The sequence below is a fragment of the Mya arenaria genome, chromosome 2 (assembly GCF_026914265.1).
Source record: "Mya arenaria isolate MELC-2E11 chromosome 2, ASM2691426v1".
In the NCBI taxonomy this organism is placed as follows: Eukaryota; Metazoa; Mollusca; class Bivalvia; order Myida; family Myidae; genus Mya; species Mya arenaria.
The window spans coordinates 66028731-66044588 of record NC_069123.1 but is presented as its reverse complement, the minus strand read 5'-3'; the positions used below and the strand labels follow the sequence as shown (position 1 = coordinate 66044588).

At 36.3% G+C, this 15858-nt stretch overlaps 1 protein-coding gene across 2 annotated transcripts; it reads left to right on the top strand.

Annotated features, from left to right (window-relative positions):
- The first annotated feature begins 5079 nt into the window (after positions 1-5079).
- Positions 5080-15716, top strand: LOC128245161 (ubiquitin domain-containing protein UBFD1-like). 2 transcript variants are annotated; one of them, XM_052963417.1, is made up of 8 exons: positions 5080-5110; positions 6998-7207; positions 7523-7645; positions 8421-8456; positions 9838-10013; positions 10238-10412; positions 11235-11317; positions 14217-15716. In XM_052963417.1, the coding sequence occupies exons 1-8, from the start codon at positions 5098-5100 to the stop codon at positions 14325-14327; spliced, it is 927 nt and encodes a 308-aa protein (XP_052819377.1). In that variant the 5' UTR covers positions 5080-5097; the 3' UTR covers positions 14328-15716. The 2 variants fall into 2 exon arrangements, with proteins under 2 accessions (XP_052819377.1, XP_052819378.1); XM_052963418.1 differs by lacking the exon at positions 5080-5110 and adding an exon at positions 6570-6588.
- Positions 15717-15858: the final 142 nt, after the last annotated feature.

Here is a 15858-nt window from a genome sequence, read left to right as displayed (position 1 = left end):
GTTTGGCTGAAAAAAGCGATATAGCACATAACCTTGAATTCCAATAGAAAAAGAAAGCTCAAAGACATTTACAAAAGTACTCTAAATTGATGTGTACACGGCATTCGGTCATCATTTCAACAGTGCATACGAATGGAAAACACATCATAATATCATTATATAAATTACATTAACCAAATAGAGTAATGCTTTCATCTTCACTTGAAACGTGTAATTGTAAAAATCGTATAAAATCATATGTAATTAATTTCCGAATCAAATTATTGATACAGACAGTTTCATGCTGAGAGAAATAATAGAGTACCACACCTGGTTTAGGTAATTAAACATTTCATACTGTTTTCGAAACTACGGCAGCTTGCAAACAATGAAGTGTTAAATTGAATAGCACCTTAATTTACACCCGTTTCCGTTGGTATACATGCACAATACCGAATTACATATAAGCATGACCAGCATGTCAATGACGACTATTTGTTTTCCATATAACATGTTCACTACACATTGGTTATAATTCGAACTATTCAAACCCACAAGAACATTACTGCAACACAGAAGAACAACAGTCAAACTGAAAAATAATGCTAGCTATGTTTAAAAGTTGCTTAAAGGAAGTGCAGTAACGATTTAACAGTTAACAACACTAATGTCAACACCGTTGTTAACTATATTTGACATACCGTTTTTAACTATAACAAAGTTCTGAACAATCAGCGCAACATGCACAATATTTTCTTCTGTTCTATATTATGTCGGCGGTGCAAAAGTATTTTACCTGGTAAAACGAATGTACATGTACCTGACCCTAATTCCTAAACCTGATATATCCTTGAACATAACCGTGTTTTAAAACTCTAGACAGTTTAAATGACCCAAAAAGTAGATTATAAACTGTAGGCTTATACTACATCTGGATCTTTGCAGGTGCTATGCAGTTTTTGAGTTCCTAAATTAAACTTGGCTAACCATACCGTCAGATATCTTAAAAAAGTAACATATAAGTAGGCTATATCGCCAAAGTGTTCTCTACAAGCTTTGCATAGGCATTTCCCTAGGATGATGAGTTTAAAAAAAACGCCCAATTAAGTTGCCAGGCAACCAGGTGAAATGTAAGCAACTAATTAAGCCTATAACTCCAAGTAAATGACACGAACAACATTTCAATTATATATATATAAGGAAGTGGCGTCTGTATATTCATTCCGTGTCGTAGAACTGACATTGGTCGCTCTGATATAGCATCAAAATCTAGGATTAGAAAAAATAAATACCATTTTATGTCTCATCGGTTAAATACACCAAGCACCTGAGCCCTTGTCAGCACAAACACCGAAATGCTATGAGACCAATTGAAGAGTGAATGCAAGATGGTACTGTTTAACAAATATCCCGGACCTTCGTCAACACATATATAACGATGATCTGATGCCAATTTGAGTGTTCTTCAAAAACAATCATTGGAGCCTTCACAGCACAGATTTCGGTTGCAATGCTCATAAGCACTCATATGTTCTAGTCGCGGGCTCAGTTCACAAGAGAAGATCACAATGATGTATGTACTTTAATACTTTAAGAGCTTCAAGATGGCAAGTTGCTGATGCTCTTCTACCCATCATGCCGCAATCCTCTGTGTTCAGTAATAAGTTAACATGCTCCCTCACTCGCGCCGATTTGTTTGTATTTAAGGAATATTATTCCCGCGCGTTTCACAAAAAAAGTTTGGTGGAATAAAACTAATCAGATGAAGCTTTAATCTTGTCCCTATAATGGTTGCCACTGTTATTCTATTTTCTATTGAACAAATCAACAACAAAAACGTTAACCAGACAACAGATCGAAATGTTTATCAAATGAAATGTCTGCAACGGTTATTGAGGAATACAATGTTTTTCTATGCTTGGATGGAAGTGAGATAAAGCATTCAAAATGCAATTAGACACAAGTGCAGGCATCATAAAAATATCGTCAGAAATAGAAAAGACATTACAGGAATGTGTTGTTGCAGCAGTGTTTATTGTTTTAACGCGATAGAAATTAAATTAAATTTAGGACTTAATCTATTGATGTTGTTTGACTTTTCCTACCAACATGTTTGTATGTGGGAACGCAGGAAATGTTTTAAAAGAAACATTTTAAATATCCTTATCTTCTTAATCCCTTATGAAAAAAACAACAAAAACATATGACCGGCGGAGAGGCATTTTAGCATTCATTGTCTAGCCTGCCATGACCATACAAGCCACTGTATGACTGAGGTCATCAATGGAATCATTTGCTGTCTAGCTTGTTATAAAAAAACTACTGTATGAATGTTGCCATCGATGGAACCATTTTCTATCTTACCCGTCATGGCAATACAATGTGGTGTATGAATGCTGTCCAGTCAATGGAACCATTTGCTGTCATCAACAAATTAGGCATTGTATGAGTGTTAACCTCCACGGGACCGTTTCTTATCCAACCCGTCATGGCGAAAGAAGATACTGTATGAATGTTATTATCGATGGAGCTTTTTCTAGCTTGTCATCCGATATAAGCTCCTGTGTGATTGATTCCATCGATGGAACCATCTTCTTTCTAGCCCATCATGCCCATACATGCTACTGTATGATTGAAGTCAGAGACAAATGTTGGATGAAATACGTTCAAACGTTTACATTATTGGTTTAATGACACTGGGCAAACGCAAGAAACAGAACATAAAAACAAAATATCACAAACAAAAAACATTGAAGAGCAGCACAAAACTCCACAAACAGCACAGTACATACATACTATATATAAAAAAAACTAGGTATGTTTATCAAGGATTGTTAGGTACCACCTTGGAACGGTCAGTAAAATGTAAATTTACTGGGAGTTTAAACCAGTTTAAGTGCATAAACCTCACTCTTATCCCAACAATCCTAAATAAAGATAAAACGCAAAAGGTAAATCTTATCAAAGTATGCATTAACTTGAGGAAACTTACCAATAAAACAAATAATAATAAACTTATAGGTTAACCCCAAGTACTTTTATGATTAGAGATCCCAACTCTATCTGCAGACGGACGAATACAATTCAGAGCACCTAATGCAACAACTTTTCAAAGATACGATGCAGTCATTGTTTGAAACTATGAACACCACACACAGTCCGCCTTATAAAATAAAAGATTTAAAACTGTGTGATCATACAGTTTTCTATCTTACCCGTCATGGCAATCCAATGGAGTGTATGAATGTTGTCATCAATGGAACCATTTGCTGTCTTGCCTATCATCAACAAACTAGGCACTGAATGAATGTTATCATCCACGGAACAATTTGCTACCCAACCCGTCATGACAAAACAAGCTACTGCCTGACTGTTGTCCTTGATGGAACCATTTTCGATCTGGTTGGCAATATAAGCCAATGGCTGAATCGTGTGATTTGATCATCCATAAGACCGTTTGCTATATAGCCTGTAACAAAATGATACAAGCTTCTGTATGAATGTTGACATCGATGGAGCCATTTGACGTTCATCCTGTAATGACAATACTAAATACTTACTACTGTATGCATGTTGCCATCGATGGAAACATTCGCTATGTAGCCTGTTATGACAATACAAGCTTTTGTATGAATGTTCGTGAATAGCCTTTCATTTCAATAGTAGTTAGAGTATGAATGTTGTCATCGGTGAAACCATTTGCTATCTAGCCCGTCTGGCTAATGCGATATGCTGTATGACTGCTGTCATCGATGGAACCACTTTCTGTCTAGCCTGTCATGGCAATACAAGCTTTTCATGCTGGAACAAAGTTATGTGGAACGCGTCGTGACAATACAAGGAAGAGTGTACCTGTTGTCGTCGATTTAACCATCCTGTCATGGCAATATAAGCTACTCTATTATTGTTGTTCTCATCGATGGAACCATCTGCTGCCTATAGTTTAGGATATATTATATAGTATGCCAATGATATACTTACTCTCCTGCTTTACGGTAAAATATAGAGTTTTATCTGTTTAATAACAGCAGTGACTATAGAACACGTTATAATCTGAATCCCCAACAACTAAGTGTTAGGTAATTGGATATTCGCGAATAACCAACCAGAAGGCAATGCTCGAATATTCAAATGGCAAATGTAAAAAAGGACTCAAATAAAACAGTGTTTCTCGCGAAGATACATCTGTATAGGTGCATACAAATAGTTGGCGTGTGATTTCTTCACATATGATCCTTTCAAATCTGAATCCCCAAATTCCAACTGGTTGGTAGTTGGATATTCGCAAATAACCAACTGGAAATAGTCGAGTAGTTAAATATCAACATAAATATCTATCAATCTATAGTGTAGTTGGTTATTCGAATCCCCAACTAGCAACTAGCAGGTAGTTGAATATTCGTATAACCAACTACCAACTAATGGTACACAGTTGTATTCAATTCGTCCAGGAAAAATGTTATTAAGGTCGCTTAATGCTCGCTTACTAACTGTACGTATTTGTTTAATTTGAATGTAATACATTTGTATAATCTGATCGAATATGTTTATTGTCCTAGTTTTAGTATATTGGTCTTTATAACCTGTATTCTTATTTCTTGTTGGTATACGTCTGGGTTTTCCCCATACATTATGTTAGAAAAAAGTCGATTTAAAGGCGACCTATTTTATTGTCATGATCTCGCATTGCCTACATTATTCAAATATTGTTTTATAGCTTATCATATCTTAATGCTCGGAGTGGAAACAATTAAAGGTAAATTGTTATGTTTGATAACACCATTAATTGACTGGTGTCATTTGAAACCTTTTTGACTGTTCAATATTATCCCGTTTTTTAAAACCAAATAATTTGTTTCAAAAAACCTTGATTGGCATTTGAGAAGTTTTCGCTGGGACAAGTTATTTTTAGTTGCATAATTATGGTCCTATATTTATACACATGATTACACAATCATTACGAAATCATAAAGATGTCACTATGGTGTGGTGGAAGTAGTGATTGTATCTTTAAAGAGAAGTAGCCGTTGCATATATTTTGTTGGGATACCGCAAGGGAGCCGGGTTTCATACATGCCAGATGAAGCTCTTCAAAAGAAAATAGTCGCGTCAACAAAGATGGCGTCAAATGGTAAAAAGAAAATAACACGAAACTATAATGCCTTTCAAGTCGAGAATACAGGAACATATTTATGAAAACTAATTTCCATATTAATCTGCAGTAAAAGTTTAATCAATCACGTGAACATTAGTGTTCCTAGCTAAATAAATTTTGTGATAATCGACCTGTTTCCACATTATATACAGATTGTGTCACGAATTTGTGTGAATCATGAGATGGAATGACTGGCATTTTTTTTTCCATTATTGACATATAGTTTAATGTTACCTACTTAGACTATTATTTTTATCACATAGCGGTGTCAAACCCATTCTGGATTCCAAAACTTTAACATCTTTGGCTGCAGTGTGTATTTTATTATAACTTATAATAAAATACACACTGCAATTATAATATAAGTGACATTTTCATGCGTACAGTAGTTCTGTTGTAATTTAAGCAAAAAAACATGTCAGAATCCTTAGGACTAAAAACAGTTAACTGGCAAAGATTAATCTTATAGTCATCTAAGCAATTGCCTTCAATAGTTTCGTGATCAGGCCAATTGATGTTCCTATTCCTACTCATTAAATTGTCATAGTAAAGACACATGATCTGACAACATTTACATACCACATAGTTAAAATGTCAAATGTAAACAAAATCTTGAGTTGATGTGTTTCATACGTGCCATATTTCTGGAGACCTCCCCCGAGGATTTTATTAAAAAAACCACAGGATTTTGACAAAAGCCCAGGGGATTTTTTACACATCTTAAAAAAGCAGCAATATCTCATACATACCATATATCCGAAAAAGTTCTAAGCAGATTTTTAATAAAAAAGGGGTTATGTTGCCTTAAAGGTGGGGGATGTCATCATTAATTGTTAAACTGTACTGCTCAGCCCAGTGTTTGGGTTGGCGTTAGTCCGGTCAAAGTTTAATGGCAAGTTGGCATTTTTACTTATTACTCCAATACCCATTAAATTCACTTAATACTTCACACAGTTGTTCAAGACCACCACACAATGAGGTTACATAACTCCATATTATCCTTTATTCAAACTGTAGTCCCTGATTGACCATGGTTAAGGTTTTAGGGCAGGTTAAAGTTTAAGGGCAAGTTGGGATTTTTATTAATACCTTCTATACCCTTTACTCAGTTGACTTAATACTTCACCAAATTATTGACAACCATCTTACAATAAGGTTAGCTCTTGTTTAATTTCTCAAAAAGCTCTGTTTTCAGTAAATAAATTTGTTGTTTGAAAATGAATTGTACAAAGCAGTCATTTCTACCTTGTTCTCCATCATCACACAAAAAAAATATGGGAGCTAATATTCATTCATGGCATTTTTGACATTAAATGATTTAACTACTGAGTTATGGGAGACCGTCCTTGGCATCATCTGGGGGATTCTTCGACATGGGTAGGGAAAAAATATATGCTTTTGCAGTAGGGGAATTGGGTCAAATTTTGGCCTGAACAAAGGCTGAAAAAAACACTGTAAGAAAATCAAGTATTTCTTTTATTTTGATTAAAACTTAACACTCTTGCGCACAGTGGTCAGAAATTGGCTAATGGTGAGCATTATTTGATTAGCATATAGAGAGCTGAATTTTCTACCTTCTGTACCCTGTGCGTAGGAGTGTTAACATGTTTTTAAGTACATAAAGACGCTTCATATCTGGCAATTGAAACCTTATATTACTTCAATTAAACACAATGCCTAACATTTCATTATGTTCAAGTTCTTCAAAGCATGCTACAATGGGCCCTTTTCTCCCTCAGCATCCTGTCCTTTTGCAGCTACCTGTCCTTTATAAAGCCTGGCTGAAACCCAATTCGCTCCAATATTGAATTAACTGATTATTGTTATACTAGTTTTATTGATATTTAAACTGATACTCTGCAGAGAACAATGAAGACATAAAGCAAGATGGAGATGAAGCTACAGTTGGTGCAGAGAGTATGGCAACAGATTCATCAAACAATGCTGCCAAAGATGAGGCTACTTCTCTGCAAGTAGACATACACAAAACTGATGTAGAGGTGAACTCTGAAACCGACAAACCAGTTGCTGATTCTGGGGGAGGAGCAGCAGACTCAACGCAAGCTCAAACAGGTGAAAAACACAGCATATGGAATTGTCATTACAGAAAAAATGTTATAATAATTTAAGAGGTGAAACTTCACACTTCTCCGTTTCTTTATGTGATGTTTTAACAATGTTTTATGAGCTTCTTGCAAGCATCGGTATGCTGTCGACAGTCCAGAATACAATTGATTAATTATGTAACAATGAAATATTCAGTACAATTCTAAAATTACTCCTGGTACAATTAATTTTCACATCAAATTATATTATACTATTTAACTTCCTCTTGTACCATCAAAAAAGGTCATCAGTAGAGAAAGAATCATTTTTGTATCTTTTCAGAAAACTGTGATAAAGGAGAAACTGTGACATTTAAAGTTATCTACAATAAACAAAAGTATGATATAACATTTGAATTGGACAAAACTATACTGGATTTAAAGAAGCATGTACAAACACTAACAGGTATGTATTTGCATGGACTTGTATTTGTGTAGTCTAAAGTCATTCAGTCATTGCTGGAAAGTGTGTCTTATATACTGTATGTAGCTGTCATGTATCCTCATAAAGCTAAGCACCACCGACAAATATGGCACTTTCTTCTGTTACACACCATGATGAATTCGGTGGGAAAATTGACTGACAAAATCTCAATTAAAAGAATATGCGTGAGGCAGGGAAGACAACTCTTCTTTCAATGAAATTGCATGTTGCAATAAAATACTCTTCAATAACCCTGTATATGCAGTTGTCTCCACAGGCGAGTGGTCTATGTAGCTGTTTTAAAATTTGTAGTGATCTGGTGGACTAATTTCTATTCCAGCTATAACCAGAACACTTTTTCAGTGTCTGTGCATATTCTGCATTGGTTCCATGGGAAACAAATGAAACTGTCTCATGAACTATTCATGATTACGATATTTTCATCGCTGAAACGCTCATGGTACACAACAAAGCATAGTGCAGTAGTGTATCGGGTATTAAATGATGAAAGATAAGGTATTGCCATAGCAATTGTGTCTGTATCATTGTCTTAATCAGAATAAACAAATGTTTAAGATACTTTCTTGCAACTTGGTACTCATGATGACATCTTACAGTAATTATACAGTAGTGAATAAACTCTAGAGAACCTCATCATTGTGACTTCAATAATTGTTGAATTAATGTTATGACCAGTATGTACAAGCTTCAACATCTGTGCTCTGGTATTGATTTCACCTGTTTATTTATGTTGCAGGGGTGCCTTCAGCAATGCAGAAATTAATGTTTAAAGGTATTATGAGACTTATATATTTGCTGCATTTTTGCTTAGAAAAAAATATCTCCGCACCAAGACCTGGATATCTGGCATGATTACATACAGTCTTAAGTCTGGGCTCAAACTCAAGTGGCAAAACCGAAAATCTTTATTTCATTGTAACTCTCTATTTGAGCTTTGTTGATGGAATTTGTTGAATTTTATTATTATTTGAAATAGTACAATTTGAATTATTCACATTTATTTTTGTGAAACAAAAGAATTATAGAAGTTTCTTTCTAAATTAAGAAAATGCTTTTCTGAGTCTAGACTTGAGACTGTTCAAATCATTGCAACTGGTCATTTCTTCCATAGAAGATTATAAGTGTCTTCTTCCACCCCATACCAGAACATCTAGTCATTTCATCCATGGATGATCAATGTTTCTCCAACCCCAGACCTGGACATCTGATCAGTTTATCAAAGGAAGATCAATGTCTCTCCCACCCCATTCCTGGACATCTGATCAGTTCATCAAAGGAAGATCAATGTTTCTCCCACCCCATTCCTGGACATCTGATCAGTTCATCAAAGGAAGATCAATGTTTCTCCCACCCCATTCCTGGACATCTGATCAGTTCATCAAAGGAAGATCAATGTTTCTCCCACCCCATTCCTGGACATCTGATCAGTTCATCAAAGGAAGATCAATATTTCTCCCACCCCATTCCTGGACATCTGATCAGTTCATCAAAGGAAGATCAATGTTTCTCCCACCCCATTCCTGGACATCTGATCAGTTCATCAAAGGAAGATCAATGTTTCTCCCATCCCAGACCTGGATATCTGGTCATTTCATCCATGTATGATTTATGTTTCTTCCACACAATACCAGGACATCTGGTCATTTCATCCATGGAAGATCAATGTCCCTCCCACCCCATACCAGAACATCTGGTTATTTCAAAGACATTGATTTTCCATTGATGAAATGACCAGATGTTTAGGTCTGTGTTTGGAGAAACATTTATCTTCTGTGGAAGAAATGACCAGATTTGCACAATAAAGTTCAAGCAAAATCATTTTAAATTTTCATTTCCCTGGAAGCGGGTATGGAGAAAAAACATCGGGAAGATGTATGTAAACCTCCTTTCAGAAAAATAATATTCACTCTGTTTGAGATGTATTTACCTTCCACTACAACCCATGGAAGATACTAATGGCTCCTTTGAAATTCAAAATTTGAATCATTGAGTAGTTTTTGCTTATTTGTACAACTAATGAGTTTTATTTTGTAAAAATGCTTGCATTAGATTAAATACATATTTAATTGTATACATTCAAGGTTTACCCGAATCAATATATCATGGGAATTCTCAAAGGCTATGTAATATTATAATTTTATTTGCTGTTGCAGGTTTAGCTAAGGATGAGAACACATTGCGAGAACTGAAAGTTACGAAAACAGCCAAAATCATGGTTGTTGGTTCTACAATGAATGATGTATTACAAGTGACGAACACTCCATCACAGAAAGAACTACAGGAGGAGGAAAAGGCAGCAACTTCAAAAGAACCGCTATGTCAACAAAAAGTAAGCATATTATTTGTTTCTGTTTTCATTAAAAGTAAAGAATGAAAATTGCAGCACCTATCTCAGAAATGGTTTGATGTAACACATGTTCCATTGTGGTAAGACAATTTTTACTTTACCGGTACAACAAAACTCAACATAGAAACAGCCCCCCAACTTTAAAAGAAATTGATACAGGAAAGAAGGAAGGGCTTTCTAAACTCATTAATTCTTTTGTTTCATAGCAACACAAAAAGGTCTTGGACAAGTATGGGAAACCAGACGATGCATTACCAGGTATACGGAAGAAGAAGGAGGCTCTACCCGCCTACCCACTCACAGGCATGTACAACAAGGCCGGTGGGAAGGTCCGTCTCACATTCAAAATGGAGCTAGACCAAGTCTGGCTCGGAACTAAAGGTACCTTGACTTGGAATTCTGTTAAATTTTTCTATATATAAAATATTTCATGTTATTTGAATGAGGAGAATGGGTGGGTCTCAAACTGGTGGTTTTTGCCCAATAACTTTAGTAAGGAGTGACTTATAGTGATGAAACTTGGTATGTAGTAAGTTCATTTGGAGACATACCTTAGAATGGCATACATGTTATGTGGGGTCAAGGTCAAGGTAAATGCTATAGAAAAATGGTTTCCACTCATCATTTTTATTCAGGAGTGACGTATAGTGTTGACACATGCCTAAAGTCAAAGATGTTTTCGCTTTAAATAAAAAATATCAAACAGGAATCATAGCAACTGATGCTTTTAGAACAATAATCTTGTGTTGTCTTGGGACTCAAAATGTCTATTTGTGAACAATTCTGAAGGCTTATTATTTAAACCTGGTTTCATCACATTGCGATGTTTCAATTTTAATATATTTTTTTAAATAATTTTATAATATCAAATCATTGAAAAAATATACAATGGCCATGTAAGAAGACTGTTTGGAATGTTTCATTCCTGACCCATGATTATTTTTCTGATGAAACCATTGCATGAGTTACAATCATGGCCTGCAAACTGCTTCAAGAGAGTGTTTAACTTTTATACTGGGACCTTTGGATTAATGATGATATAGCAAAAATGTGCTTCAAAAGTTTTATACTAACAATAAATTGCTTTTACTTACCAGAACCTGAGAAATGGTATATGAAGGTAGTAAAGTCCTTCCTAGAACATTTTGTTTCTCTTCCTTATAAATTTCAAAAATGAATGCATGTATACAATTTTCCTTTTAGAAAGGACAGAAAAGCTTCCAATGAATTCCATAAAGGCTGTTGTCAGTGAACCCTTAGTTGGCCATGAGGAGTATCATATGCTGGTAAGGAAGGTTTAGATTCTCAGTGAACCGTTGGCCATGAGAATATCGTATGCAGGAAAGGAAGGTTAAGATCACTGTCAGTCCCTTTGTTGGCCATGAGGAGTATCATATGCCAGTAAGGAAGGTCAAGATCATTATCAGTGAACCCTTAGTTGGCCATGAGGAGTATCATATGCTGGTAAGGAAGGTTAAGATCGTTGTCAGTGAACCCTTAGTTGGCCATGAGGAGTATCATATGCTGGTAAGGAAGGTTAAGATCACTGTCAGTCCCTTTGTTGGCAATGAGGAGTATCATATGCTGTTGAGGAAGGTTAAGATCATTGTCAGTGAACCCTTAGTTGGCCATGAGGAGTATCATATGCTGGTAAGGAAGGTTAAGATCATTGTCAGTGAACCCTTAGTTGGCAATGAGGATTATCATATGCTGTTAAGGAAGGTTAAGATCATTGTCAGTGAACCCTTAGTTGGCCATGAGGAGTATCATATGCTGGTAAGGAAGGTTAAGATCACTGTCAGTCCCTTTGTTGGCAATGAGGAGTATCATATGCTGGTAAGGTAGGTTAAGATCACTGTCAGTCCCTTTGTTGGCCATGAGGAGTATCATATGCTGGTAAGGAAGGTTAAGATCACTGTCAGTCCCTTTGTTGGCCATGTGGAGTATCATATGCTGGTAAGGAAGGTTAAGATCGTTGTCAGTCCCTTAGTTGGCCATGAGGAGTATCATATGCTGGTAAGGAAGGTCAAGATCGTTGTCAGTGAACCCTTAGTTGGCCATGAGGAGTATCATATGCTGGTAAGGAAGGTCAAGATCGTTGTCAGTGAACCCTTAGTTGGCCATGAGGAGTATCATATGCTGGTAAGGAAGGTCAAGATCGTTGTCAGTGAACCCTTAGTTGGCCATGAGGAGTATCATATGCTGGTAAGGAAGGTTAAGATCGTTGTCAGTGAACCCTTAGTTGGCCATGAGGAGTATCATATGCTGGTAAGGAAGGTCAAGATCGTTGTCAGTGAACCCTTAGTTGGCCATGAGGAGTATCATATGCTGGTAAGGAAGGTCAAGATCGTTGTCAGTGAACCCTTAGTTGGCCATGAGGAGTATCATATGCTGGTAAGGAAGGTTAAGATCGTTGTCAGTGAACCCTTAGTTGGCCATGAGGAGTATCATATGCTGGTAAGGAAGGTCAAGATCGTTGTCAGTGAACCCTTAGTTGGCCATGAGGAGTATCATATGCTGGTAAGGAATGTTAAGATCGTTGTCAGTGAACCCTTAGTTGGCCATGAGGAGTATCATATGCTGGTAAGGAAGGTCAAGATCGTTGTCAGTGAACCCTTAGTTGGCCATGAGGAGTATCATATGCTGGTAAGGAAGGTCAAGATCGTTGTCAGTGAACCCTTAGTTGGCCATGAGGAGTATCATGTGCTGGTAAGGAAGGTCAAGATCGTTGTCAGTGAACCCTTAGTTGGCCATGAGGAGTATCATATGCTGGTAAGGAAGGTTAAGATCATTGTCAGTGAACCCTTAGTTGGCCATGAGGAGTATCATATGCTGGTAAGGAAGGTTAAGATCATTGTCAGTCCCTTAGTTGGCCATGAGGAGTATCATATGCTGGTAAGGAAGGTCAAGATCATTGTCAGTGAACCCTTAGTTGGCCATGTGGAGTATCATATGCTGGTAAGGAAGGTTAAGATCATTGTCAGTCCCTTGGTTGACCATGAGGAGTATCATATGCTGGTAAGGAAGGTCAAGATCATTGTCAGTGAACCCTTAGTTGGCCATGAGGAGTATCATATTCTGGTAAGGAAGGTTAAGATCATTGTCAGTCCCTTAGTTGGCCATGAGGAGTATCATATGCTGGTAAGGAAGGTCAAGATCACTGTCAGTCCCTTAGTTGACCATGAGGAGTATCATATGCTGGTAAGGAAGGTCAAGATCACTGTCAGTCCCTTAGTTGACCATGAGGAGTATCATATGCTGGTAAGGAAGGTCAAGATCATTGTCAGTCCCTTAGTTGGCCATGAGGAGTATCATATGCTGGTAAGGAAGGTTAAGATCATTGTCAGTCCCTTAGTTGGCCATGAGGAGTATCATATGCTGGTAAGGAAGGTCAAGATCACTGTCAGTCCCTTAGTTGACCATGAGGAGTATCATATGCTGGTAAGGAAGGTCAAGATCACTGTCAGTCCCTTAGTTGACCATGAGGAGTATCATATGCTGGTAAGGAAGGTCAAGATCACTGTCAGTCCCTTAGTTGACCATGAGGAGTATCATATGCTGGTAAGGAAGGTTAAGATCATTGTCATAGAACCCTTAGTTGGCCATGAGGAGTATCATATGTAGGTAAGAAATGCTAACATTTTAGTCACTGAACCATTAGTCAGCCATGAGAAATATGGTATGTTTACATACACTTTCGATGTATCCCCTGCTGAAACTGGTTACTTAATATTTTCTCATATTGATTTACAAAAAATGTTCTTTTAAGATATCCCAGAATACATTATAAAATTCGACTGTTAACCCATCTGAACCAGGGATTTTATTAAGTCTCATTTCTTTTAGAGAATCTGTAGATTTGGTTACAGTTAGTTAACCGTATTTAAAGCAATCGTTGGACATACAATAGGTCTGTATAATACATCGTTTAATATAAATGTTATTGGAGTAGATTGCCTTTAAAACCCAGATTTTGAATGTCTGCTCATTTGACATTAGGGTAGTAAGCATTTTTAATACGAATTTGAGTACATATAGCACAATCATATTACAATAATGTATAGTCATTTGGCACATACATGGTAAAAATGCTAAGCTTCCTCTCTTTACATGTGATTTTTGTTTTGTTTTCACCCTTTTTTCACTGTTCATGAAATTTCCACAAAAATCATTTTTGTTGAACAGGCATTACAACTAGGACCAACAGAGGCATCCCGCTACTGGATCTACTGGGTCCCCGCACAGTATGTGGACGCCATTAAAGACACAGTCCTAGGGAAGTGGCAACTGTTCTAGTGTTACAGTGTCACCAGTTTGTTATGTTGGTGCACAGAATACACCTCCTTTCTTCTATTATGAAGGCAAACGAAATAAACATCCTTAATGGTTACTGACGCTTGAATCAAATAGGTAGTACAAAGCTATGAATTGTTCTTATGAAAGTGTGCTAATTATGATAACCATTTGCACACATAGCTATGAGTCACTCTTTTTTCTGATACTCAGTTGTACAATAGCAATGATATCATTTATTCAACAACAATAGTACACATTTTGGAAATAATCATTTGGTGAAAAGGTCAAGGTCATAATTACCTTGATTTTGAAAAACGATGGACGCTGGGCGACAGGCAACATATCTGATTCGCACAATTCTAGTGGAGTTGATTTGACATGTTATATCAATATCTGACACAAAATATTACTATCATTATTGAGATTTGGCATTATAATGCTCACAAGAAGGGAGGTGTGTTCACAAGTCAATTTTGTTTAGTGTGATTAAAATTTGGTGCAATGGTTCCATTACTATGGTCATCAGGCTTACAATGATGTTAATATTGTGATCGTCAATGAACAGTGAGTTGTGTTGTGTAGTTTATCTGACTACGATGTATGTCATTTTGTCTGAGGTTAATATTCATTGCTTGTTGACTTGATGTATGAACACACTTTACAGTTTAAGCAAGTTAATGTTCTTTGTTCAGATTAAACTGAAGTTTTTTGGAAATTTGGTTTATGTTCCTGCTTTCAAAGCGGTCCATTAGTAGGCTATCTCAATTCCTGCATGTGCATTAATAAGTAATCTCTTGAAACCCCTATCACATATTGTATTGTTCCCTTTTGAATTGTTACCGGACGAAAATGTCCCACTTGGCTTAAAATTAGGTATGATAACCAAACTAAAATGCATAATAAATCTTATTTAAATCGCATACATTATCATTCTAGCTGGGCTTGTTGTAACACTGTTTTACCGTGTTGACCACAATTAAATGGACTCGCTCATATATTTAATGTTTTCAACGATTTTTTTTTTTAAATTGTTGAAAATGAGTTTTTTTTCTTAATTTTATAACCAAACACCAAACTGCTACCCGTATATCAGCCACTGGTTTATCAGCCACTGTTATATATACTCATCTGAGCAGTTTTCAACATTTACTGTCACAGTTTTAAATAACTGTTATATACTAAAAATAATCGGAATGTTGGGCGATGTTTTATCATCGTTTCATGAGTTTTGTTCGTTTTTCAAAGGTAATTATTTGTCCGATACCCGACCCCATACAACGTGAACGAGTCCCTTTAAATGATGTTTACTGTAATACGTGACGCTCTGAATATTGTTGCTCGGCTGTAATTGCACAATTCATGCAGACCAATAAAATAACAAAACACAAATGTTCGTGTTCTTTACAGACTATTGGACCATCGTATGAACGATCGGGCGGCACAGTATCAAGATTTTTGTTTGGTATTCAGCCATTGTCAGAAATTGAAATAACATTTAAATTTGCAGATGCAAATTAACTTGGTACATTAC

What these genes read in the sequence shown, in the direction of transcription:
- LOC128245161 (XM_052963417.1), top strand. An exon ending in CTCAACGCAAGCTCAAACAG is followed by an intron (nt 7,208 to 7,522) that starts GTGAAAAACACA and finishes GTATCTTTTCAG; the next exon opens with AAAACTGTGATAAAGGAGAA. An exon ending in ATGAGGAGTATCATATGCTG is followed by an intron (nt 11,318 to 14,216) that starts GTAAGGAAGGTT and finishes TTTGTTGAACAG; the next exon opens with GCATTACAACTAGGACCAAC.